The 26,045-nt window shown below is 36.7% G+C and overlaps 1 protein-coding gene across 3 annotated transcripts in view; it reads left to right on the plus strand.

The window, feature by feature from the left end:
- Window positions 1-26,045, plus strand: part of IFT56 (intraflagellar transport 56) — a 47,188-nt gene that overhangs the window by 9,714 nt on the left and 11,429 nt on the right. For 2 of the 3 annotated variants that reach the window (XM_030237969.2, XM_050970123.1), the window contains 9 exons: window positions 6,057-6,106; window positions 7,699-7,844; window positions 9,066-9,237; window positions 9,636-9,710; window positions 10,917-11,019; window positions 14,066-14,121; window positions 15,915-15,968; window positions 16,398-16,461; window positions 23,454-23,542. In XM_030237969.2, coding sequence (XP_030093829.1) covers window positions 6,057-6,106; window positions 7,699-7,844; window positions 9,066-9,237; window positions 9,636-9,710; window positions 10,917-11,019; window positions 14,066-14,121; window positions 15,915-15,968; window positions 16,398-16,461; window positions 23,454-23,542 — 809 coding nt within the window. The remainder of the gene's footprint in view (window positions 1-6,056; window positions 6,107-7,698; window positions 7,845-9,065; window positions 9,238-9,635; window positions 9,711-10,916; window positions 11,020-14,065; window positions 14,122-15,914; window positions 15,969-16,397; window positions 16,462-23,453; window positions 23,543-26,045) is intronic. The other variant, XR_007776626.1, reaches the window with a different exon arrangement.

A 26,045-nucleotide genomic window follows, 5' to 3' on the forward strand; every position in this document is an offset into this window, starting at 1 on the left:
TATGGATATGGATTTGATGGGTAGACTGTTAGGTGGGTTAGAAATTGGTCAGACAGCAGATCCAGAGGGTAGTGATCAACAGCTCAGAGTCCCAGTGGGCATCAGTGACCAGTGGTGTCCCTCAGGGGTCTGTTCTGGGACCAGAGTTATTTAATGTCTTCATTAATGACACAGAGGAAGGGATCAAGTGCACCCTCAGAAAGCTTGCAGACAACATCAAGCTAAGTGGTGCTCTTCACTCACCTGAAGGATAGGATGCCAGCCATAGGGATCTGAATAGGCTTGAGAAGGTCAGTCTGTGAGAACCTCAAGAAGTTCAGAATGACTGAGTGCAAGGTGCTGCACCTGGGTTGGGGCAACCCCTGGTATCAACACCAGCTTGGGGATGAAGGGATCAAGGGCAGCCTTGCCAAGAAGGACTTGGGAGTGTAGGAGAACAAGAGGCTGGACACAACCCAGCAATGTGCACTCAGCCCAGACAGCCAGTTGTATCCTGGGCTGCATCCAAAGGAGAGTGGGCAGCAGGATGAAGGACGGGATTCTGCCCCTTTGCTGTGCTCTGGTGAGACCCCACCTGCAGTGCTGCATCCAGCTCTGGGGTCCCCAGAACAGGAAGGACATAGACCTTCCTATGAGTCCAGTGTAGGCCACCAAAACGATGAGAGAGATGGAGCAGCTTTCCTACAAGGAAAGGCAAAGAGAATTGGATTTTTCAGCTTGGAGAACAAAAGGGTTCAGGGAGACCTCATTGAGGCTTTCCAGTACCTAGACAGGACTTAAAAGAGAGCTGAACAAGGACCATTAACACAAGCATGTTGTGATAGGAGAAGGAGGAATGGAGGAATTTTATGAAATGAATGAAAGAGAGTAGGTTTAGATTAGATACAAGGAAGAAATTCTTTACTGTGAAGGTGGTGAGGGGTTGCCCAGTGGAGTTCTGTCCCTGGAAGTGTTTAAAGCCAGGCTGAACAGGGCCTTGAGCAACCTGGTCTACTGGAAGGTGTTCATGGCTACAGCAGGGGGGTTGGAATTAGATATCTTTAAGGTCCCTTCCAATCTAAGCCATTCTATGATCCTCTCAGGAAAGAATAAGACTGAATATCAAAAGTCATATAAAAAAGAATTACTGTAAATATAACCTAAGTAGAGCAAAAAGGCAATAAAGAAAAATCCCTCCTTAAAGGTTTTTCATTACTATTGTATTTTACCTCCTCCAGGCTTTCTTCCAAAATCCTTTCAGGCATTTCTGGCTTCTCCTTTTTCCCCTATTGTCTGCTCACATTGCAGTTACTAATGTTCCTGGTTCTGAGGTGAAGGTAGAGTTACTTCCAAGTCAGCTACTGTTGTTTTGAAGTCATCCCATAGTGAAGCTGTCAAGTGATGCTTTGCTGACTCCTTTTGCATCTGTGTTCTCGTGCATTGGCTGAACATATGTTTTCTGTGCTGTGAGTAGCCAATCTTGTCTTGAGAGAATGAGACTTAAACTATTGATCTTCATTAAGAATATAATAATAACAACAAATTATTATTTTTTTAATAAAAACTAATACTCTTATGTTGCATTTACAGTTCTTTGCTTTGCAAAGGCCCAAGAACAGAAACTCAGCCTGGCACACTTGGACTGTCATCCTGACAACTGATCCAAGTGTTTAGAAGCCAGCATAGTGCTTTCAGAAACCATTGGCTTGCACTAAGAAAGAAACTAAGAACTAAAGCATAAGAACTAAAATTGTTCTTTTAAACCACAAAATGTGCACATAAGTGGGGCTACAGTTAAGTCTGTTATGAAAAACAGTCTTTTCAGGATAAATGGAATCTTAGAATAAATTTAAGATTCATGCACAGACAGGGTTGTATTGCTGAACCATTCATTAAAGTTGGGGGTTTGTTTCATCCCTTCCAATTTTTGATGGAAAAAGCTTTGTAATTACTTTGCTTCTTCACATCTCTGCATTTGTCAGATCTGAATGTGGTTTAACTGAACAGAGAACTCATTTTACAGCCTATATTGAAACAAGCAATATTGTACAAAAGCAAAACAGAGATGGGTTAGTAAGAACAATGACCTTTTCCAAACCAGTTTTTCTTACTTGTGAAATGATGTTTTTCAGGTGTGAAATAGTTGTCACCAGTGAAAATGTTGAGTTACAAGCAGGCACAGAACAGTTACTAGGTTTTTCTTTTCTTATGATTGCATGTTCAGCTACATGATTTTTATCTGCTTTGTTGCTTGTACTCTGTCTTGAGAACAGTAGTTACTTTTGGTGCATTTTAGCTGAGGTTTTGAACCAACCATTACATATATGGAACTTTCAAAGTGCACAAGTGAAAATATCACATGTTTAAACTCTAAAAGCTACTAACCTTATTTTCTTGTTTTGTTTTTTTTTAAGTATAGTGGAAGCTACAGCCCAGGAGTAATTAATTTGATGATCTTTAATTTACTTTGTGCTTAGTATGACTGAAATTAAATGTGTGTGTATTGCAAGTAACTGAACATAGCTAAACTGCCATTTAAGTTTTGTAGGAATGGGAAAATTTCAGTGAATATCCTCTGTAAATTTTATTCAAGAAAATTCTGAACAGTTGAGCTGTTCAAATGGGTGTAAGTGTAAACCTCACTGCTGGCCCATGGGTTTTTTGAACATTTTCCCCATTCCCTTTCATTTTCCCCTCCACCAGTGAAACTTTGGTTTTGTGACACAGAGGGCTTCATTCAGCTAATGTGTTCAGATGAGCATTATGTGCTATGCTTATGTGTCACATTCTCCTTCTCAGGGACAAGGAGAATAAGGTTTCCTCTGGTTCTATTTTCTACTGTCAGGATGGAGCCTTCTAAGCCCTGCTCCCTTCCTACCAGCTCCTGCTCAGTGTGTTTAACACGTGTTCTATGCCTGTCGATGTGTGAAGGGCTGCTCTAGAATATGCATTATGTGCTAGATGGGATTTGTTAATGCTGGATGCATGACCAGCAGTGCCTTGCACTCTTATGAGAGGGCACAAATTCCAGCTTATCTGTGACTCTATTTCATCATCTTTTTACTGCCTGAGACAGCAATATGGAACCCAGGAAGATGTGAGCTGCCATTTCTAGTAAGTTTGACATTTTGTTTAATAACTAGTGAAGACGTCTTCAACAATGTCTTCATTCTTACTGTAATTGCTTATTATATTTTAACAAATACTTCAGTAGGTGCGTGTCAGTGTCAGCACATAAAAATATACAGAACACTTTTCAGATCTATGACAGCTGTGATGCAAGTGCCTGGAAAAACAGCACTGATCATGACAAATATTCTGGCAAAGGAATATCGATGCTTTTCCTAGGTGGAAAGAAATAAATCTCATCCAGCTACATCAGTGCTTGAGTACAAGGCCAATACTAGACCTGAAGCAGGGTCCAGTTTGTTGCCATGCAGCATTATCATCATGTATGTTATGATCCTAAGATTTCTTAGTGTTGATTTTAAAAAAATAAAAAAGAGTCATTGTCTTGAAAGAATAGAGCAGGAAAAGGAGATTGTGCTTCCTTGTAGTATTAATAGATCATTGTCAATGAGATTTAGTAGCAGCAGAGAATAATAGAAAAACAAACTAATGTCCTTTAAATGTCCCTTAAAAATCATTGTCTGATGAGGCAGTTGTATCACTTTCTGCTCCAGTGATTGACAGCGTCTTTATCCAATATTCATGACCCCATTTTTTCTGAAAACTAATCTGACCTTGTTCATATGTAGCCTTGTCTTCCTTAAAGAATGCATTTGACACTGAGAGAAAAGAAACTGCTGATGTTGAATGTTTCCATATTTCTGCTTACTGTATTGACAGGGCTATATTTGCATGGGGTTTTAAGCAACTTATTTTCAAGACTATCAGATAGCTAGTATCATATAATATCTTATGAAGCAGGACACTTTTCCACCCTCCATATATCCATGCACACCATCAAAACTAGGATTTCATCTTTCGCCTGTTTTTAAGTGTTAAATAGTGTGGGCTAACATTCCAGCTCTTGCCAAGAAGTAAATAACAATTTTCATGTTAGATCAGATGCCAGGTTTGCAAGGGTAGCCTGTACTCACTGGTTGACCAGTGAAACAAAAATTCCTTGGTTTAGATTCTTGACATTATTGCTTGCAAGTCACAATTTGCACAGTGAAATTAATGCTAAAAAACACTCAGAAGGGGGGAAAAAAAAGGAAAACCTACTCAAAAAAGGAACATTGGTGTCTTTACCCATGGTGCTGTGATTATACAATATGTTATTTTCAGTATAAATCCCACAATCTGTCCTGCTTGTATTTTTGGAGTCTTTGATGACCAAATGTTTTGAATTGTGAAGGATGGTTGTGGTTGAAGTTTCTCACAAAAGCACATGTAGGGTCCATGTGCAACCCTTCTAAACTTTGATATTAAAACCTATAAATTAATGCTGGGGAACATGTAGAGTGAAGAGCATGCATTTAAATTAAGGTACTCTCACTTTCTAACTCACTGAGTGAAATACACATACTGTCATGGCAGTTATACTACTACAGCTGACTATGCAGTATTTGTTGTAAATCAGAAACTTTCTGTTATTTAATAAATAGCCTAATTCCCTCAAAAATCCTAGGCTGAAGACAATAAGCTTCTTCAAGCAACAACCTGATGCTCTGTTAGAACTGTTACAAGATGTTGTGAGAGTGCTTTCATGCCACCTTTGTATTTTGGTCTTCTATTCTAGTAGTTCGTTAAAGATACAATTAACTGTCCTAATTTTTCTAGAAACATGGTTGAATAACACAGCTTGCTAAAGAAAAAAGGGGAGAAATAATTGCTGTACTTATAGAAGTAGGTGGGCAGCCTTGTGCTGCCAGTCTTATCAGAATGGCCTGGGTTTTGGCGCTGTCCACTGTGTTACAAAGTTTACTTACTATGTGGAGAAAGAAAAAGAAACCTGGAAATCTGTCCCTAAATTACTTAAAAAAATAAATTCCATCTTCAGGGGGTGGTAGGGAAGAGGGATTGGTGGTTTGATCCCTCTTTTATGGTTTAGGATGTCAGAAGAATTACAGCCTTGTGTTACAGGCTATTGCTATGCTAACTCTGCAGTTTTGTGGCCTTATAAACACAGTAAGTAATTCTGCTTTTTGTAAAGATTCCATGTACACCCCTTCTGTGGAACATGCTTTGCCAGCTGGTTGGTCTGAGCAAGAATGAGAGTGCTCATTAGGCTAGGAAAAGTACAGGAAACAAGGGGAGGCTTTTTGGAAGATTGCTTGCAAAACAAATGAATAGCTCTGTTTGACCAGGACATGTGTCACTCTTGGTGAAGCAAAAGTGACTTAAAACTCTGCAGTTTACAATTTGTGTCATATGGGGGAAATCAATGGAATTCCTAATCCTGCTGGAGCAAGAAATTTCATTTACTTTACTGGCTCTAGTAAGAAAATATCCCTCTTCAATTTCTTGCCATGTCTTAGTTTGAATCTTATCTGCTCTGTCCCTAGAATTCTTTTGTGTGCCTTTCATTCCTAATTACAGAAGAAATATTAGAGGTAAAATGTAACGTGCATACTTAACAAAGTGGTAGCAGCACTGGGTTTTTCAAAACACTAGAAGTTAACGAGATTCCTGGAATTATAAATCAAAACTTATTTGAAACGTGACACATATAGAAGGAGCCTTGAGTTCATCTGTTGCTGCTTTTTATTTTGAAACAGTGCTATGCTTATGTGTCACAAAAAAACCCTCAGAGAATTATTGAGAAATCGCTGTAGGGAAACGATAATGCAATTCATAGAATTGCATTATCGTTTTAAGGCTCGTTGAAGGTAGAGGCCAATGAAAAATTATTTTCAACAGGGATTTAAAAAGAAATAGTCAGGAAGTTAAGATAGGAATGAGGAAGACCTCTAAACCCCAAGGCATGACCTGCAAAGGGCTCTCAGTGAAGATCTGTACTTGGGCTAGTTAGGGGTGCATTCATGTCTATTGAGAAAGAAAGTTAAAAATATAAAGAGATACCCTGTGAGTAGTTCATTATAATAATACTTACTGAATTTCCCTTTCAGCACCTAAGAGTGGTCTCCAGAACCGTTTACTCTTTCACCTGGCACATAAGGTATGATTCCTTCACTCCTGCTTTGTTTGTTTTCTTTTCAATTTACTAATGTGTAATTTATGCTGGCAACCTGGCAGAATATTAAAATGCCTGTGGTGGCAGAAGAGCAAACATTTTTCATAACCACCCTACTGTATTAAAATGTAGAGGAGAAAGCAAGTAAGAAAACGTGATCTCAGCATGTTTCTAAGGAAAGTATTACCAATACACTTCACATAATGGTATTTTTGATCATGAGGAGCCTGAAACCTTAATAGAATCAGAAATGTAGAAGCCACTGTTTTGCTTTTTTTTCTAAATGTACCAAGTTTTCTTAATGTGCAGCTCTCTGACATGTAGCAATTTGACCAAAATGGTGTATATGCTGTTACTGGTCCTCTTAAGTAGTTCAGTATCCAGGAAATCATATTGTTAATAGCATGAAATTTAATTTAATTTCAACAACAATTAAGTGCTTATTTCATTTACTACACATAGCTATCTTCCCTTAAATTAGGTTTTGTACCATCCTGTACCAGAATATGTGAGAAGCATTCTGCTACTAATGATACTGACTTAAAAAGAAGTATAAATCTTTAATGTTAGCTTCAATGTCAAATTCTCTTTACTTAGATATCTGTTAGTTTTAAGAGAGAAATCTTAAAGCCTTTTTTCAGTGGCATTGGCACTTACAGATGTCTATGATGAACTAGGAATTATGCAACTTCTCTTTATCTAGTTAGTCGCTGGAAATAAATGGTTTTACCAAAACAACGAAGCCCATTGCCTTTAGTTCTGTCAAGCAACTTATCTTGCCTTTTAACTTTGTGAATAGCTCAAAGAGGGAGAAGAAGCATTTGAAGAAAATTAGCAGATAGGTGGAAAAACAAATATATAATATTACAATTTGTGTCAAAGATAAATTCATAATTACTACTGAATCAGCAAAACCAGCAAAGGAAAGCAGTGGAATAAGTGATTTGAGCAGCCCGATTGGTAAATAGCCTCAACTTCACTATTGTAATACAAATATAATGAGTACGTTTAAATCTGTTCCTTGTTTTTAGCCTTCTGTGTGTGTGTTAAATGTGCAATTCAGCAATGCTTTTAAAAATAATCATTTACTCAAAGAAACTAGAAATTAGAGGCTGGTGAAAGTGAACTTGTTAGTGCTGTTAAGACTAGTAAAATTAGGGCTCATGTGTTTGCAAGTCTTGTGTTTTTCTGCTATGCATGAGACATTAGGTTTGGATCTACAAACAGCAAAATTTTTGCTGGCTTGAATAATTACAATGAAATTTTGTGTTGCGAAATTCTGTTTGTGGAATAATTAATTCAGTTCTTTCCCTCTTATCCATCAAAGCACATGACATGTAAATATATCTAAATCACACCTTAAAGGAAAATGTGTGCTTAGTTTTAGCCTAACATTTATTCAGTTTGAACTCATCTGCCTCTTTATGTTTGGCTTTCTCCACTGGTCAAATTAACTTTAAAGTAACAGCAGTTTTCCAGATATTTAATGGTGTTTACCAGCAAGGACAAAACTAACCTGTTTAATTAAAAAGCTTGTTTTGTTGAACTCTTCTGAGAAAGTGTCCCACTCTTTTTAGTTCAGTGATGAAAAGAAACTGATGAGCTCTCACCAGAACTTGCAAGATGTTACAGAAGATCAGCTTAGCCTGGCATCTATCCACTACATGCGGTCCCACTACCAAGAAGCTATTGATATCTACAAGCGCATTCTGCTGGACAATCGGTGCGCATCCCTAAACCGTGCTGGAACATCCGTGTTGTTGGTGGTTTTTAAATTACAAATTGTTTGGTTTCTGAAAGTAGACATTTTCCACAACTGCTATGTCCCTTTCTCATCACAGAATGTGCACCAGTTGCAGCTCCTTAATTTTGTTCATTCAAAGTATTATTGAAAACCCCACATTTAAAAATGTCTGCTCTCTCTTGTTTTTCTTTTTGTGAAATTGTTGGTTAATTCATTCTGATATCTTTTTTATTTTGTTACTTTTTTCTTCTGAAATGATATATGGTTATGTACCTGCTTTGTCTTTTTATTTTTTCCCCTCTGATGGCCAGTCTTGGGACTTTGCTTGAATTATTGACTTCTCCTTCACATCTTAGCCTTCCTTAGAAGGGTTCAGTTCTTGGGTTTTATGGAGAGTTCCTTGCATTCCTTTAAGTCTGAAATTCTTTCCTTCTCTGTTTATCTTCTGTGATACTTGTTGATGGGTTTTTCTGTCATGTTCTGCAAATTTTTAGTTCAGACTTTAACAGCAAACAAATTGAACTGGCTGGAAGTATTTTTTAGAAAATAGAAACTGCTGTCCTAGAATACTGCTATCTTTTGATCTATCTCCTCTTGAATGCTTCCGAGAAATCTATCATAATGCATGTATCATGTAATGCTTGGGAAAGAGATTTTAACCTCCAAGTCCTGCAGAAATAATCACTCACAGCTAAATGAGTAACCTTCATAACAATTATCCTTTTACTTAGAGTTTTCACCAATGCTTGTCTTTTTTCTGTCCAGTTCTTCGGGCTTGACTGCTTGTAATGACAAGGATTTTTTAAAATAATTGTACTTGGTACAAACTTTTATGTGTACATTAAATATCTTTGAGTTTATTGTTTAGAAAAGCATGTTCTGCCAGGCCAGTTATGATGCTCATGTTCTGCATGTTTCCTTGGTGTGAAGTTGCCACAATTTCTTTTGCAAAACAAAAGTTTTGTTGGTAATTTTTAAAAGCTGCAGTAGCTGCTGTGGAAAAAAATACTGTGAATGTGTCCTAGCTGACAAACTAGAGAAGCCCTAAGCATTTCTCAGAAGCCCCAGTTTTGATGTGTTTGTAAAAAATGAATAGATGTGAGAGCTTTCTTTTTATTTACTGATTTTAATGCACTGTAGTGGGGAATGTTAAACTATCTAGTGGGATTTAAAGGTTCTCTTTAATCCTCTTTCCTGCAGGGAATACCTGGCTCTGAATGTATATGTGGCCCTGTGCTATTACAAACTGGATTATTATGATGTATCACAGGAAGTGCTAGCTGTTTATCTTCAGCAAGTTCCTGACAGCACCATTGCTCTTAACCTTAAGGCTTGTAACCATTTCCGACTTTACAATGGAAAGGCTGCAGAGGTATCTATTGGACAGTCCTTCAACTCACCTTTATTTTAGTTTAAGATTCCATAAAGGTTTCTTTTCCTTTGTCTTAATCAGTAATGTGGATAATGGCCTTTACCTTGTCACTATGCTCTAATAGGAATATCACCTATTTCAGTTTCCCTGGCATTAACCCATCTGTCCACAAATGTGCACAGTGTCTTACCATTTTCCCAGTATCCTTTTGGTCTTGTGTTTGTATGTATTACCCAATTGCTTAAATGATTAGATAGAAGTGGAAAGGCAAAATCTTCTAGTCATCCAACACCGATGGAGATGTTTTGGTGTCAGCTTTGAAGCTCATTTGAAGTTCCACTTAGGCTTCTGTGCTTTTTTGGTTTTATGTTAAAATTTTGGAATGTATATAATTCCAGGCAGAGCTCAAAAACTTGACAGACAGTGCCTCATCATCTTTTGAGTTTGGCAAGGAGCTCATTAAGCATAATCTGGTAAGTAATGCATTTCTGGATTTAATGTGAACTGCACTTACTTGTGGAGCTTTTCATGATGATTCATAAAATGGAGTATTTTGAAAAACTGCAGACTTAATTGAGTCTCTGCTGCCATATAAGTCTCATTCCAGGAATCCTACCAGTATAATGAATGTGCTTTCAAGTGTATTTGCTTTTTTTCCTGGAATTTTTCCCTGACAGTTTGAGACTGTGTCAAGAAAATAATAATGCTGTTGCTTTTAGTCTTGAAGGCATATTAAAATAATGTCTATTGTGTAAGAGTACCTATGCAAGATACTTTGTGGACCCTGCTCAATAAAGATACTGTAGAAACAAGTCAGGATGACCCTGAACTCTGTTTAGTACCAGAACAATTTGACTGGAATAAAGGTAGCTCATGAAAATGGCCTTCATCCCAAAAGTACTAAGCAGGGAGTTCTAGGAAAAAAGATGCTTGTAAAATCAAAATACTTTTGTGTTCTGCAGTAAAAGAGTTACTAAGAGTAACTAATGGTTAATTTTCCATTCAGTGGTATTATTATTTTGCTGAACAACTGGTAACAGTAGATTGCTTATGTTTAATGACAGGCAGTTACTTGCCTTGTCATTTTTCAAGAGCAGTCATTCTTTCTCCAAGAGTTAAAACTGCTTTCAAACTGGACTTTTGTAAGTTAATGTTGTTTATTTTGTAAAATAAAACAACATTAACTGGTATTTTTGCCAGTGCTTTATTGAATAAGTACATTAGATCTTGTTGGATGAACTGTCACGTGAAACTGAAGTATAACCGACTGCTTCTGATCATTTTAGGATCCTGTGTCATTCTAAATAAATGTGGAGTTGTTAGCCTAATTTTTTTTCATATGAAAACATCATAAGCAGTTTATAGTTTTGTATGTGTTCTCTTCACTGAGACTTTGTTATTCTTTTAAATCTTTGATATATAATATATCATTCTTTTGAGCTGCTAAAAGCTGAAATAAGTTAATCTTTATGTATGGATTTAATACTTATATTCTTCAGAGTAAAGGTTGTCATACTGTATAATTCTACAGCTATATTAAAGCAGGAATTAAACTAATGCCAGAGCCACTGACCTTTTCGTACTGTTTACACAGGAATTTAAGGATTAATTTCCTTGAATTAACTTATCATAGAAAAGATTCTGATACATGATTATCAATATGCTGCTTTTCTCTGCAGGTGGTTTTCCGAGGAGGAGAAGGGGCTTTGCAAGTCCTGCCTCCTCTGGTTGATGTTATTCCTGAGGCAAGACTGAATCTTGTGATTTACTATCTCCAGCAAGGTAAATGCACCTTCCTCTGGCTCTTTCATAGCTTCAGGCATGACATTAATTCATCTTATCTCAAATTATTCGATTTTTTTTTCTTTGCAGTAAAATGTAATTTATTTCACTTTCTGTTCCTCTGTAAAATAGCGAGGTAAAAGTTCCCATGGTTTGCAGAGAAGGGCTTTAATACTGTGCATTCAAAAAAAGCCTACTTCATCAGAGTTTTGGAGGTTTTGGGTTGCAGGAGATGGCTTTGGGAATGGTAGTGTTTATTTGTTTCTAATGAGAGGACCAGTCCTCTGCCTGAATATATGAGAATGGTAGGCATATGTTCTGTAAAGGCAAGGACAACCATTTCTGTATATACAGCACTAACAAAATATGAACCAAAGTGACTGTGAATGAGATATTTCATAAAAGTCTACTCTACAATTCTTAAAGAATGCAGGTAGGTAGCCAGAATCAGTTGGTAAGGATTTTCTACTTGTATCTCTCCTGTGTTTGCCGGCTTCTTTGAATTATATCTGTGATTTTCAGATCTATTCGTATTCTCCCTTTGTGTTATTTTATTCAGCAGTGGGTTGACTGGCTGTGTGATTCAAGATAGGTTCAATTAGATCAGGTTGCTTAAAGCCTTGTCCAGACAAGCATCCAGTTAGAATTTCCTCTGTTCTACCTTGAGTCCACTGCCTTTCTCTCTCTCTGTGGAACCTGTTTCCATCTACTCTATACCCTCCTATCAGTTAATTGTAGACAGTGGTAACATCTCCCCTGAGATGCTTTCTTCCAAAGGCTAAGCAAACTCAGTTCTCTCAGTTTCTCCTCAGCCCTCTTCCTGCCATGTGAGCCCTCAGGTGGGCTCATTCCAGTGTTTCAATGTCTGTCTTGATCGTCAGATCCCAAACCTGGACACAGTACTCCTGTGTAACCTCACAAGTGCCAAATAAAGATTTCCTTCCCTTGCCATGATGGCTTCATTCATGCTAATATGATCCAGTGTGCCTCCTTTGCTACAAGGCTGCACTGTCTGCCAGATTGCCTTTTAGCTGGTTCACTTGCTCAGGCATGTTTCAAACCAAGCAAGATGCAAGACTTGCATTTTTCCTCCACTGAACTTCATCAGATTTCTTTCAGCCCATTTTTTCAGCCTACTGAGCTGCTTCTCCATATCTGGGGGCATTCTTCACAGTGTTTCATCATTTTCAGACTTTCTCAGAGTAGTCTATGCTATCTGGATCATTAATAAAAATAAGTTATTCAACAGTATTAGTCGCTGGGGCATTTGACTCGCGATGAGCCACCTGTTGGATTTTGTACAACTGGTCACTGTCCTTAGGTAGTCCAGCCAGTTTTCCATTCCTTATAGTTTTACTTAGCCAGTCCTCTCTTTCAAGTTTGTATGAGAGATCATTTCAAAGATATTGCTGAAGGCAAGGTATACAGCATCAACGTTTATCTCCTTATTCACACGACTGGTCACACCTTGAGTACATTTTGGCATTGGTTAATCCATGTCTGCTGTCCCCAGCCACCTTTCTGTCCAGTATTATTGTTGCTAGTGTCACTATAGGCAGTTTTGGTACTATTACCAATTATCTTGCACAACAGTATTCTTGATAATAACATATGTGTCAAATTAAGTTCTACTTACATGGAAACAAAGTGCATCTCATGAGTCAGTCTTGTTTACTCCTATGCTGCTAACCTTGCAGTAATTTTCATTAGTTAGGTTCTTCTCTTTACTGTGATATACAAATGATGTGTACTGACAAAGAGCAAGGGGAATTTGGACTAAGACCTCTTTTCTAAGAGGCCTTTGGCCAAGTTTCCATTTTTAAGTCTTGCTAGGGTAGCAACATTGGTTAGGAAAGTGAGAAATTCTTACTTCTAATGACTACAGCTGTCTCTCCAAAACTGAAAAGGTCTCTGATAAATCATTGTGCTGATGATGTATGCTCTAGACTGGAGTGACTGAAGCACAAACATGCATTCTGTTTTTCCAACTCTTCAGCATAGTGACTTCTAAAAGGGTTTGAGGTCAGCTGGTATCCTGCTGTAATCTGCTGCTGTGAGATTTGCTAGTCACTTCCGTTGGAACCTGAAGAGCATAGTTCTGTGTTGATGGTCTACACTATGTGATAAAAATAAGGGTTACAGTCTTTTTTTTTTTGTCTTTTTTTTTTTTTTTGTGGTGATGTGCTAGCCAAAAAATATTAAAAAAAAAAAAGGAAAAAAGAAAAGCAAAGGTAATGCTGCCTTACTGTGTGACTAGTCAAGGGAGTAGGTAAGAAAGCAGAGGTTATGGATGGGAGCCTGGCAGTTCCAGTGCATATTGCCTTAAGTGGCTGCCTCTGATTGTATGGTCTAGTGAAAAAAAATTTTGTTTGATAAGGCTTATTTATGTGGGCAGTTGGTGTAATGCTGTATTAACAAAATTTTGCCACTAGCAGAGGATCTTCACTAGGTTGATTTACAAAGCCAACCATAGTGCCAACATATTTTTTAATTCAGGGAAAGTTTATGATCTATTCAGTTTATATAATTCTTGTGTGGAAATGAAGTAATTTATAGATTTCAAACTTCACATTTAAACTTCAATACTAGTAGTGCTTTTTCCTTTTTAATTAGGATCTGCTGGACAGATGCTGAAATATTGCTAAGGAAAAGATGAAGTTTTCATACAGCATCATGTTACCATGTTCTCTTTGTGGGCTAAATAAATATGAGAAAACAAAGTATAGGAAGATGATGGATTTATTATTTTGACCTTGTGCTGTTGAGAAGGCAGCCACTGGATTATGAGCAAAGGGGCCAAACCATCTCTGCTAGGAAAACTGTAGTAATAAAGGAGCTATTACTCACTCTGTGTTTGTTATTTGAGTTATAGAAAACTATCACCATTGTGATAGAAATTCACAATGATTTACAGTTACCTTTCTCCTCCTGTCTAAATAGTTTATTTCTTAGTCTATGACTGTTGGGGAATGTTGTAGAGGATGAGTGATTTGTTCTAATACAGTGTGCTATGAGTTGTCATACATTCTAATGTCTGGCATTTCAGATGATGTGCAGGAGGCTTATAACCTGATTAAGGACCTGGAACCTACAGCTCCACAGGTAATTGGAAAATGACGTCATGACACATAAAGACAGAGGTTATAAACTGATACAAAATCTGCCACATACAAAACTGGTATCCTGAGGACAACTTTCCCCATTTCCACTCTTAAAACTCTTGTGTTTTTAGCCCTTCATCAACAACAAATTTAATGTGCATGTATAAAGTATTATATATGTGCTGATATGAGTACTTTTGCCTGTTTATTACTGTACCACCTGGGTGCAGCTAGGAATACAGCTCTGTTGAGTGCAGCGTTGATTTTGGGAAATGGACCATTACTGCATAGGTAAAAGCCCCCTTACATCTATGTCTGGTTGTCTGCCTGGTATGGCTTTCATCCCTCAGATTTGCTAGTTCCGATGCTCATACAGTCTGTCCTGAAGCCGTTTCAATTAAAATGAGCTAGATTAGATTAAACAGTTTTAGTAAATGGTATGTTCTAATCCCATCACACTTTGGCTGCCATAAGTGAAAACTACAGTGTCCCTTGGCTGCTACTGTAATTTTCTTCTGTGGCTGTTCCAGCATCTTTAGTCTCTGATTTATTCGTCTTTGCTGTTTCTTTTCCAAAGGTCACATAGCTGGGCATAAAAGGGACCTTTCATGAGTCTATGTAAGGAATTAGATGGAGAGAGGGAGGGAAGGAGGGAGGGAGGGAAAAGGAAAACCTCAAAAACACAGATCTGGTGATTCTGTGCTGAGGAGTGAGGAGTGTCTTCTGATGTCGCTTTACACTTTTCAGTACAGCAAAACTTACTTGAATGGTTTTCTGCAGCTGTTGTTCCTATTGTAGGATATTGGCCCGATATACTTGGCTTATAATTCTTGATCACATTTTGAAATGAGAATCTTTGTGCTTTTTTTTTAATCATTTCTCACTCACACTTTTAAAGAACTCCCTGCTAATACTTGCAAAACTACTTATAAAACCTACTTGAGTACTTCTCAAATTTCTTCTTTATCACAATGCCTGGAGGATAATAATTTGGCATCTCTAAGATAGCTGGTGTGCTAAAATAATTACTTACTATCGTGGCTAGTACTCTCAGGATATTTCTTTACATTCTGTCATTGGTCTCTTGGTCTCTTGAAAGATGTCTCTCTTCTTCTGTGTTTACCTCTGTAGCAGGGCCATCCTGGTTTATCAGGAGTATCTACTAAAACAGGTTTATAGATATAACTCTTAATTATAAGATTTGGGTAAGACAAGAGTCTCTTACACTCTGAGAAAAATTTGTTCAGAGAAGAATTAAACTATTATTGTTTCTCCTACTAGAGGTTACAACATATTCAACTTCTGTTGCTAATTTTACTGGAGTAACATGGCCACAGAGCACAAACCTTTTTGGCATATTTGTCCTGATGAGAAACACTATGAATTTTGCAGCAAGGATGTCAGTGGTTATGGTTAACCAATGTGCATATTTGAAAGGGGATCTGTGCTTTAGTATAACAATTGTGCACTTCTTGGTGATATGATGGTGAAGAGGGCATGAAAGGATGTTACCACATTCCTCCTGGTGCATTGTCTTTGACCATAAAACTTACCAGAAAACACAGTACTCCTCTGCATCCAACATATTGGTAGAGGGAACTACCTAGCAAGTAGAATGTATTTTGGGGGACTAAATTAGTACAGTGCTTAAGCACTGCCACACTAACCAGCTGCCTACTAAACTGAGTTGTGATAGAATTGAATTAATGAAGAATAATGCACATGTAGGCTTTTATGTGTCTTCTGAAATCTTCACCATGTCTTCTCTGATCCCTTTTAACTTTTTTTTTCCAGGAGTACATCCTCAAAGGGGTGGTAAATGCAGCACTTGGACAAGAAATGGGCTCGGTGAGTAAAGCCCGTGAGGTTCTCCAGCTTCTCCAGCAACGCAATGTGAACAGATCTGTAGAAACCGGAATGGAGTGAAAGAGGCAGTCATTTCTTATTTAGATTGCAGGATTTTTTAGTGTCATAACCTCCTGTACAATAATCAGTCCAAAAAAAAAATGAGTGAAATGTAAATTTCTGTTCCTGGTCTTGATAATAAATCAAGATGAATTTGATTTCTGTATCCTGTTTCCAAAATCCCCGTTTGCTTTGTATGGTGTTCTTCTTTATCTAGACACATAGAATGTCACATTTACCTTTTCTGTTTTTGCTTCAGCCCTGATTGATTTGTTAGTTGCTCCCTAAGTGTTCCTAAGAGCATATTTTCACTGTGTATTGTAGCATCAACCCTGTAACTCATCTTGGATTTCTTTTTTATTCTTCTTCCAGAGAGATCATCTGAAAATTGCTCAACAGTTCTTCCAGTTGGTGGGGGAATCAGCCAGTGAATGTGGTATGTTTGAAATGTTCTTTTTCCATTAAGTAAGCAATCTTAATATATCCAAGTATATATCATCATATCTGTGTCTAACTGCTGACTGTTAGCAGGAATATTGCTAGGCTTCTGTTTCTATCGGATGAGTTTCAAAAGGTCTAAAACAAATTTCAAAGTTTAAATTAGAAGTCTCGATTCCAAACCTTACTGTATGACTTCCTCTGGAGAACAGGCTGTACTGCAAACTGCAAGTCTTTGTGAGAGACTCTGTGGCAGCTTGCTTTTGCCTAATAATCCCATTAGAGAAACAGAAGACATCAGCCTAATTAATTAGATGAAGTGAGCAGCTGAAACCTCGCAGGCAGAGATATACAGGTACAAATCTAAGATCACTAATGAAAGCCTGTCGAGTACATAGAGTCCTAGCATGGAGTGTGCTCTGAAACTGAGGGTCATAAAAATGTAAAGAAGACTTTGGCTACGGGGATAAATGGAAGCTCTGGGACTAACTTCTTGCTTAAATAAGAGAGAAAAAAAACCCACCCACCACCATGCCCCAAAATCAGTATAGGTTTCAATATTTAGTTTTACTTACTCAGTAGTAGACCAAACCAAGTTCTTCTTTTCACTTATCTTTGCCAAAACCAAAATTCCCAAAAGAAGTCAGTAGTTGTAACATAAAAATTCAGACTAAATGGGGCTTGCCAGTTTTCTCTGTAGGCATTGTCACTTAGTATTGTTTCTTTAGGTTGGTAACTTGTGCATGTTTATGGTGCAGACAGCTCATGGTCCTCAGAGAGTGAATGCTGTCTCCAGTGTCCATGGTGACTAAAGAGAAGGAGCTCCAGAGACAGAGTGGCATCACTGATGAAAGAAATACTCAGAAATACTATTGAGCCAGTCTGTTCTGTTCCCCTTGCAGCCCTGGTACTATTGAGGTTATGCATCAGAGAATTTCATGTTGGAAGGCTGGAAGTGGTTCCATAAATAAGATTTCCCCAACTCTTTCCTTTTGTATAGAAGCTATCTCTTTAGAGTTGGGATCCCAGAAAACAGAAGAAACAATATGAACTGTAGCAGTGGAGGACTTGGTTAGTGGGAACGTCTTAATGCCTGTAACAGTCATGCAGTGTGATGTGACCAGAACAAAATGGATAAAAATAATACAGAGATATTCAGGGAAAAATAGTCAGGGAAGGATTTCTTGTGAAAAATATAGCCCAAAATTGAAATTGCTAGGAAGCCAAAAGTCTGAATTTTACGGGAAATACTTTAAAACTTGTATGCAAAATAAAAATAGAGAGGCTGAGACTTCAACCTTGCAATGGCAGGGGCAGTGGCAGTAGAAATGTAGTGCACTTAGGAAATTGGATTACTTGAAAAAAAACAAACCCATAAGAAAGATTGGTTCCAATCAGAGGTAAAAGGAAGCATCAGTACTGCGAGCGTCTTACCCTCGTGGTACTTCCATGTAAGAAGTGTTTTTGCATCTTCTTAAAAGTTTGTGGGAGGAAACTGCCATAGAGAAAAGCACACAGTTCATGGCAGTTCCTTTAAAGATAAAATGGTGTGAGGGGTTTTGTTTAACCTCAAATGAATAACTGATAGAGGTCATCAAACTGTACATAGGAAATAGAAGAGGCAAACAGTTCTGTTTAGGTAGGACATAACAAAAAACCAAGCACATGAAGCCCAAGTATGTAAGTGTTTTTATACAAATATTAGATGTTTTTAAAGAAGTTGGATAAAGTGGAATGTCTGATTTTAGAAGAGGAAGCTAAAAACTAAAATGATTTCTTAGTGTGATAGGAGGAAGGTAACATGTAGGATATTAATGTATTTAACAACTATGGGATGGGATTTAATGTACAATAGAGATTGTATGTTAAATAAACATAGTTTGTACATAAATAAACATACATATATGTAGATAAATAGGTTGTGCTAGTGGAAAAATTGTTCTAAATATTATAGAAAACTTCTCTCAAAATGAATATATGAGTAATATAATATTGTTTTCAATTATATGTTTAGATAGGCAACTTACCATATTGAAGCCAAATTATTCACCAGCCAGCCTTGATAGGAACAGTGAGTGGCATATTAAACAGATTACAGATTTTATATAGAAAGATTAATAATTGGAGACTTTTGTTCTGCCCATATTGACCTAATAAATGCAATTCCATTGCATAATAAACAGCATGAACTTTTTGTTTCTTTCTTAGAGAAAGCACAAGTGAACGGGTAACTCTGGACCAATATTGAATTACACAGCACCTGAGCTGAAATTTTATTATGAAATTACAACTGTACTACAGTCATTAGAGTATAATCAGATTCAAAATCTGCATGTTAGCAAATACCTCAAAAAATGTCCACAGTACTAATCCTAGGAAGAGAAGCTACATAATAACCTTTCTCATTTCTAGCAGAAAATTAGAAAATTCATAGGGAAGTAGCAGTGAAGAGGATAAAATGCACCTGATTTGAACACTTGAAAGAACCTTTTGTTTCTCTAAAGAAAGGGCTTGTATTCATAATTAATGAGCTATAGGAGACAAATAATGACATGACTAGGTTTGCCAATGGTACAAAATTACCCATAGTAGTACAAATAAAAGCTTCCACAATGATGAAAGATGTGAAAGACTATATAAGACAGGGTAATAATATGCAAATTAAATTTAGCAAAATTATTGGAAAAGTTGAAGAGGATCTTAAGAATCGATGAGGAAAGAGAAAACAAAAATAATTACTGCCATTGTAGACAGATGTGATTCTTTTCCTCGAATAATTTCTACAGTTCTGGTTCTTACATTTCTTTAAAAAAATGGTAGATAAAGAAAGTATACAATAAATACAGCAAGGATGATCAAAGAAAGGGTATGAATTCTTGAAGTATGAGAAAGGGAGAGATTAAGTAAAGCAGAATACATGGGCTGAAAAATGATGTACATTTGATGATGTCCATCATAAATGACTAGGAAAATTGGAATAGAGAAATATTATTTACTGTACAATACAAAAATCAAAGAGCCTTGACATAAATTATCACTTAAGACAATTAAAATAAACAGCATTAATTGCTTTTTCACATAACACAACTTATTTGATAGAGAAACTTGTGAGAACCAGAGTGTATAAAAAAAGTTGTAGATGAAAAGGCCGTTGGCTGTTTAACACAAATTTTTCAGCAGTGATTAAGAAGTCCTCAGTGTAGATTGTTGAAAGCTGGGATAAACTTCAGCAGAAGTGCCATTACATACCAGTATGTATTATATTAGAAATAGAATGAAATTAGAATATCTTCTTTCTATAGCTGCATATTCTCACCCAGCAAGCTCTGAAGTAGACAAACCTTGGATCCAATATAATAGGTTTTATGTTTTTAGGTAGCTTACCATATTAGCCATATGTTGAATACTTGTGGTCATTTTTCTTGCTGGATTTAGAGCAGAGAACAGAATTCTCACTGTTTTTATTCTTGGGCTTTTCCTAAGCAGCCAGTCATGCTGTTCAAGTGTGTACATCATGCTTCAGCACTTCCCATCCAGCTAGTCCTTCCAAGGACCTTTAAGGTCTTTATCAAGTTGCTTAGCTGCTTTGCAGATTTATTATACAGAAGCAGGTTGGTTTTTGCTAGAATGAGGAAATCCTTTGCTGTGTCTTTGCTTGCAACTGGGCCTATGTTCCAGTTTAGCCTGGGATAGAGTTAAATTTCTTCTTAGAGAATGGTACAGTGCTGCATTTTGAATGTAGTATGACAATAATGTTAATAACACAGTGAGGTTTTAGTTGTTGCCAAGTGAAGGAGTTTCCAGTTTCCCATGCTCTGCCAGTGAGGAGCTGCATGAGAAGTTGGGAGGGAGCATGGCCAGGATATCTGATCTGAATGAGCTGAAGGGTTATTTCATACCATAAAACACCTTGGCTAGTACATGAACCAGGGGGAGCTGACTGGGAGGGCCTTACTGTGTTCTGGGGAGGGCCTGGGTTGGTGGTGAGCAATTGTATTGTGGGTTATTTGTTTCTCCTGAGTTTTATTCCTCTCTCTCTCTGTCCCCTTTTCATTACTATTATTATTAATAATAATATTTCATTTCAATTATCAAACCATTCTTGTCTCTACCCACAAACTTTACTTTTTTTTAATGGGGGGAGGATGGAGTGAACAAGGAGCTGAGTGGTACTTAGTGTTGCCAGCTGGGGTTAAACTGCAACAGTCTACAAGGCTTCTTCTTTTAATGTGGGTTATCAAGAAATAATGGATTAAAATGAAGATGTGGAATATTTTTTCTGACTTGCATTTGTTAACTGTAGAAATCCCATTGACTGCATTAAGAAAAGCAGCAACAGGAGTTTAGGAAGAACACAGTGTCATTTATTTATAAAGTAATTTGTAGTCATCAATTAAGTCCTTTGCTTTTTTAAATTAGATCTCTGCCTTGGAGGTTCAAGGAACATGGAGTAAACTGAGTTAATGTGCAAGTCATTTCCATTAAATGTACACGTTTTATCTCATGTTGGATGTTGTGCACTTTAACAGGGGACAGACAAAACAAAAACTAAAAAGCATACAAGCAGCACTTAGAGTATAGGAGTCAATATTCATTCTCTACCAGCAGATATAACACCCAAACAGCAGCTTGGGATCTTTTTAAGCTTGATAAAAATTCTTAATTCTAATGACGTGAAATGACATTATGAAGGAGGATATAAGTAGATTTTTATAATTAGTTCTCATTCTCTTCTACTAGGGTCTCAACTGGATGGGAAATTAAACAGATCCATTTTTTTTTAAGGAGGAAATGGGGCAAGAGGAACATCAGTGAAAACAAATTAACATTCCCAATAAATGCAGTGTTTCTGGTGCTTAGCATAAGTCTTACAAACTACCCAAAACCACTGCAAGTATAATGAAAAAGAGCACCCCATTTTTTTTCAGTGGTCTTGTTTTAGGACCAGCTCAGGCATATTTGATGTTGGGTGAGAGGAATGAAACATTTCTTCTGAACTTCATGCAGATTTTTCTTTAAGGTTCTCTTAGGTCACCCTAAGTAATTTTTTCAAGGGACAAATTTTTCCTCTTTCTGCATGAGCCACATGGTGTGAATTAGAAAATTCTAGATTTTCTCTCACTAGGTAGTTTTCATTGCTGAGTTATATGAGATACACAGATGTTTTACTTGTTTGATTTTTTTTAATGGAATCTTTCAGTAAAATATATGAGGGATGGTGTGCTGGGATAATAAAACTTTCTGCCAAAATGTGGACTTAAGAATAATTACTAATAATACTAATAATAATTAAGAATAATTACTAAAATTTAGAAACACTTGAATCATTTATTGGAATATTGTGTTTCTAATATTTTATTACTGTGATTGATTTTTACTAAAAATGCATCCTCAATTTAAAGTCTTCTTTGCATGTTTTGCATTTTTAAAATTTTGTTCAAAATAAGTTGTGATTTTATGAATTTCAGAAATCAAATTTCAGAGAAAAGGGGCATTTTTGACTTATCTCTAGTCTTGTTAATCAATGTTTCTTGGCTCTTTTTTATAAAGCTGTTTCTGTTATTGTCCAGTAAAGGCATATATTTGTCATGAAAACTATACCTGCATGTAAAAAAGGACAAATAAATATACAGGCCAGTTTCTGCTCCCAAGTGAACACTTCATAAATAACCAAATAATCTTCCGAGGCTGGAGAGCTGAATGATATGGTTCAGACATAGATAAGGATTGATTGTCTCTATATGGAAATGACAGGACATCCAAGCTCAGTATATCCTAATGCTAAAAGATAAAAAATGAGAATATTTTGCTTTTCTTTGAAATGTATTTTGACATCTTATATATTATGACATCTTATATAGTGCTTTCCAGGAATAATTACTACATTCCATATTTAAGGGAGAATATACAGTTTTCCTGTTGAATTCTCAATTTTGTGTGGTGGTATGGAATCAAAATATTAGTCTTCTGTTACATGAAATTTCTTTATGCAGAGAAGGTATTTTAGTTTTTTGATGTGGATGGATTGATGGTAACCAACAGTCAGGAGCAGATTACTTCAGGGATCTTACCTCTTGTCACCTTTCCAAGCTGCACAGAGCAGCATTCTCTCTAACAATCGCTTGATGTAGTGGAATAGTAGTGATTTGATATCTCTTCCATTTAGGCCGTCCCAGCTGCTACCTGAGGTCATCCATGTCTGCTAGCTGGGTCTTATAAAAATTAGTCCAAGTAAGCTTACTTCAGAATCTTTAAAAAAGCTTTGAGATAGTTTTCAGTGGCACAGCTTGCAATGTCAGAGTAGGTGACAGCATCATATGGTTGCAGCAGAATTTATGATGACATAGATAGCAGCAAAGTTGAGTGACGCTTGTTCCAGCTGACATATCTAACTTATTTATGGCTTTACCTCTTGTGAGCAATGTGGTAATCCACATGCATGGACATTTATTTCCATACTGTCTGATATCACTTAGTATTTTACCTGTTCCTGTATTAGTTCTTTTTTATAACAATATTTTCAGTGTAGCAAGTTTACTCTCTAACTCAAACTAAAATTAAAATATGTAGAGTTTCTTTGTCCAGAATAACCAAAAAGCATAATTTTAGAGAAAGAAGGCTAATGGTGTAAGAATAACAAACTCAGGCTTTGTATAAAGGGTAATTTCCTACAAGTAAGAATAATTCATGGTAAAATTATATTATGTAAATTGTTTCACAAAAAAGGCCTGTTAGGTAAAATTGTTCTTTGTCTCTGTAGATTTTGCTGTTGAACAAAGTCTTGCAAAAGTTATTGGATGCTGTAGAGAGAGTTGACAAGATGAACAAGTGTTTTTTTCTTAACCTCCAGTATGGTCCTTTGCCTGAAAAGGCAAGCTACACTATTTATAGAAACTAGCTGCTTTCAGAGGGGCCAGCAATCTTGGCAGTGATTTCCATTACCATGTGTTTTTAAATTCTACAAATTTGCATTTCTCTTTTGAATTTTAGATACCATTCCAGGGAGACAATGCATGTCCTCCTGCTTCTTTCTTCTTAGACAATTTCCTAATGTCCTAATTTACCTCAACTCAATCAAGGTTAGTATTATTATTTAGTATTGGTACTACTATAATGTGTGGAATCACTACTGTTAGACTGTACTATGTGAGAAACAATGGAAACATAAAAAGATACAGAAACAAATCAGTAAAAATAAAACACAGGAGTGATAGTGGGACATAAGTGGTCAGTACAGTAAATGGATTAAAACGTAAAGAAGCAATTTAGAAAATAGTACCATGCAGCATGGTGGGCGTGATGGACTCATCACACTTGTAATCTAATCATTATCAGGCTTTCTGGGGGCATCACAGAAGGTAAGAAATATAATTAAAGGCAGACAATGGGGAAAAAAAGTGTATATTTATAGGGTGGGCAGCATGGAGGAAAAAACCCCAAATATTTTCTTAAGACTTACCAAGTGAATGATGTAGATTATTGTCATTGGTTAATAACTGGGGACAACATTTTAGTGAACAAGAGTGTGTAAGGAAGATAAGACATGAAGGACTCTGAAAGGAATAAGATTTACATTTTACAGAGAAATCAATCACTGAAGGGCTAAAATAGGGCAGTATTACCAAAGCAGTAAGTTAGGAATGTTACAGGTACTCAGTTATCTGAGTACCCTGCAGGCAATACTGCATTTTTCAAAATAAGAGAAGCTTGAAATCAACATGCAGCATTAACAGATCAGTGAATAGAATGGGTATAACTTATAGATACACAGTTAAAGTCAGATGTGAGGAAAGAGGGAGGCTGGAGTGTGATTATGGTTTAAATGATTGCAGTCTTGTTCCAGTGGTTTGAAAGCAGACTTGAAACAACTCTGTGTTTGGGAGGAAGAGGAATGAGAATCTTAAAAGAAATTATTAAAATAATTGAGAGATACACAAGATGAGCATAACTACAATGTTATAAGGAATATGAGATCTAAAGAAAAACATGTGGTTGTAATGGTGCCCAAAAGCAGCTAGTGAGTGAAAAATGGTGAATATGTAGTGTTTTTAAACTTCAAAAGGAGACTTTTGAAGAAATCCCAGTGGCTTTAGCCACTGGAATGGCTCCATTGTAGTGGAATGAAGAGATACACCACCACCACTCCAAACTGGAGTATGTGTGTAGTTGAAGAAAAGGAAATTAACAGTAAGAATTGCTTTGCCTTACTTGAGCTATCTAAAAGTTGGATTTCTAGTTAGAGCCAGTCATCTGGTCTCAGTTTATTGCCAATGGGTATAGATGGTAATTTCCATCTATAATTAATGAGAATTAATTCTGTGTATTTCTTACATTTATAATGCAATTAACTGTTCCACAGATAAATTCAGCTCTTTCCATTTCCTTGAAAAGTTTCTTAAACAACTAGTTCTAAACTGAAAAGGTCAAAGTTTAATGTGATTACAAACCACCTCCAAGGTATATGGGACAAAAATTTACTGCCTACTGCAACTTTTCTTTCTTGTTTCTTTTGAAGTAATTGATCATTCTCATAATTTTGCAGCTGTGACTAGCCATGCTCAGATTAACTTAAGTCATTTCCCTTCTCTATAGGTCACAGGAATGCAAAAATTATTATTTCTGTACCATGGTATAGGCAAGGTGTACATGGATTTACTTTTGTGTTTTATTCACAGGAATAAACTTCAGTTGAATCTCTGCAGCTCTTAAAATAGAGCTGCCCTTTATGAAGATTATTTGCTTGGTATTCTCTCAAGAAACAACACTTTCATCCATGATCAATTAAAACTGCTTTAGGCATAAGAAAACCTCAGAGGACATAAATGTATTGCCAGCTGCCCCGAGGGTGACATTATAACACTGTCAGGGATTAACTGAGTAAAAAACAACCTGATTCAGGCTCTGCTGAGTTGTGGCCACAATGGGAATTCTTCATTTTTAAGCTGGGTATCTGAGTATGTTATTGAAAAGGATGTCACTCAGAGGACAGTTAGTTTTATGAAAACATTGAAGATCTCTAAAAAGACCACAAAAGAGTAAAGTCCAGTATATACAATATGGTAAAAAAAAAAAAAAAAGAAAAAAGAAATTAGCTGCTGTGAATGTGTTGCATTATCAGCAGCACTTGTTAATTTCCCCTGGTTTTGGTTTTGCAGTAGATCTGGTCTCTAACACTTATATGGCCAGGACAGAATGATACATTTTTTGAGTTTGATTGTTCACAAAGGTTCTTCTCCATTTTAATTAAAAAATACAATGGGGTCTACTTGAACAGAAGAAATCATTCATGCAGTAAAACTAGCATCTGGCTCACCAGCTTTGCTTAACCTGGGACTTGTGCTGATTCACATGAAACTGCTGTTGAGAAAGAATGCAGTAAAATGTCGTAATCCTCATATGTGAAACCTACAGTTAGTTCACCATAAAGGCACTGAAATATTTTCACAAACTGAGCTTAAGGTTCACCCCAATTGGTTCATCCTCATGCTGTCACACAGCTTGCTGTATTTGCTGGCTTGTGCATGCTGCCATAGACTGTTTGGGTGAAACTTGGACATCTGGCAAATAGTGGCAATCCCTCAC

This window comes from Serinus canaria, chromosome 1A (assembly GCF_022539315.1).
Source record: "Serinus canaria isolate serCan28SL12 chromosome 1A, serCan2020, whole genome shotgun sequence".
Taxonomy (NCBI): domain Eukaryota; kingdom Metazoa; phylum Chordata; class Aves; order Passeriformes; family Fringillidae; genus Serinus; species Serinus canaria.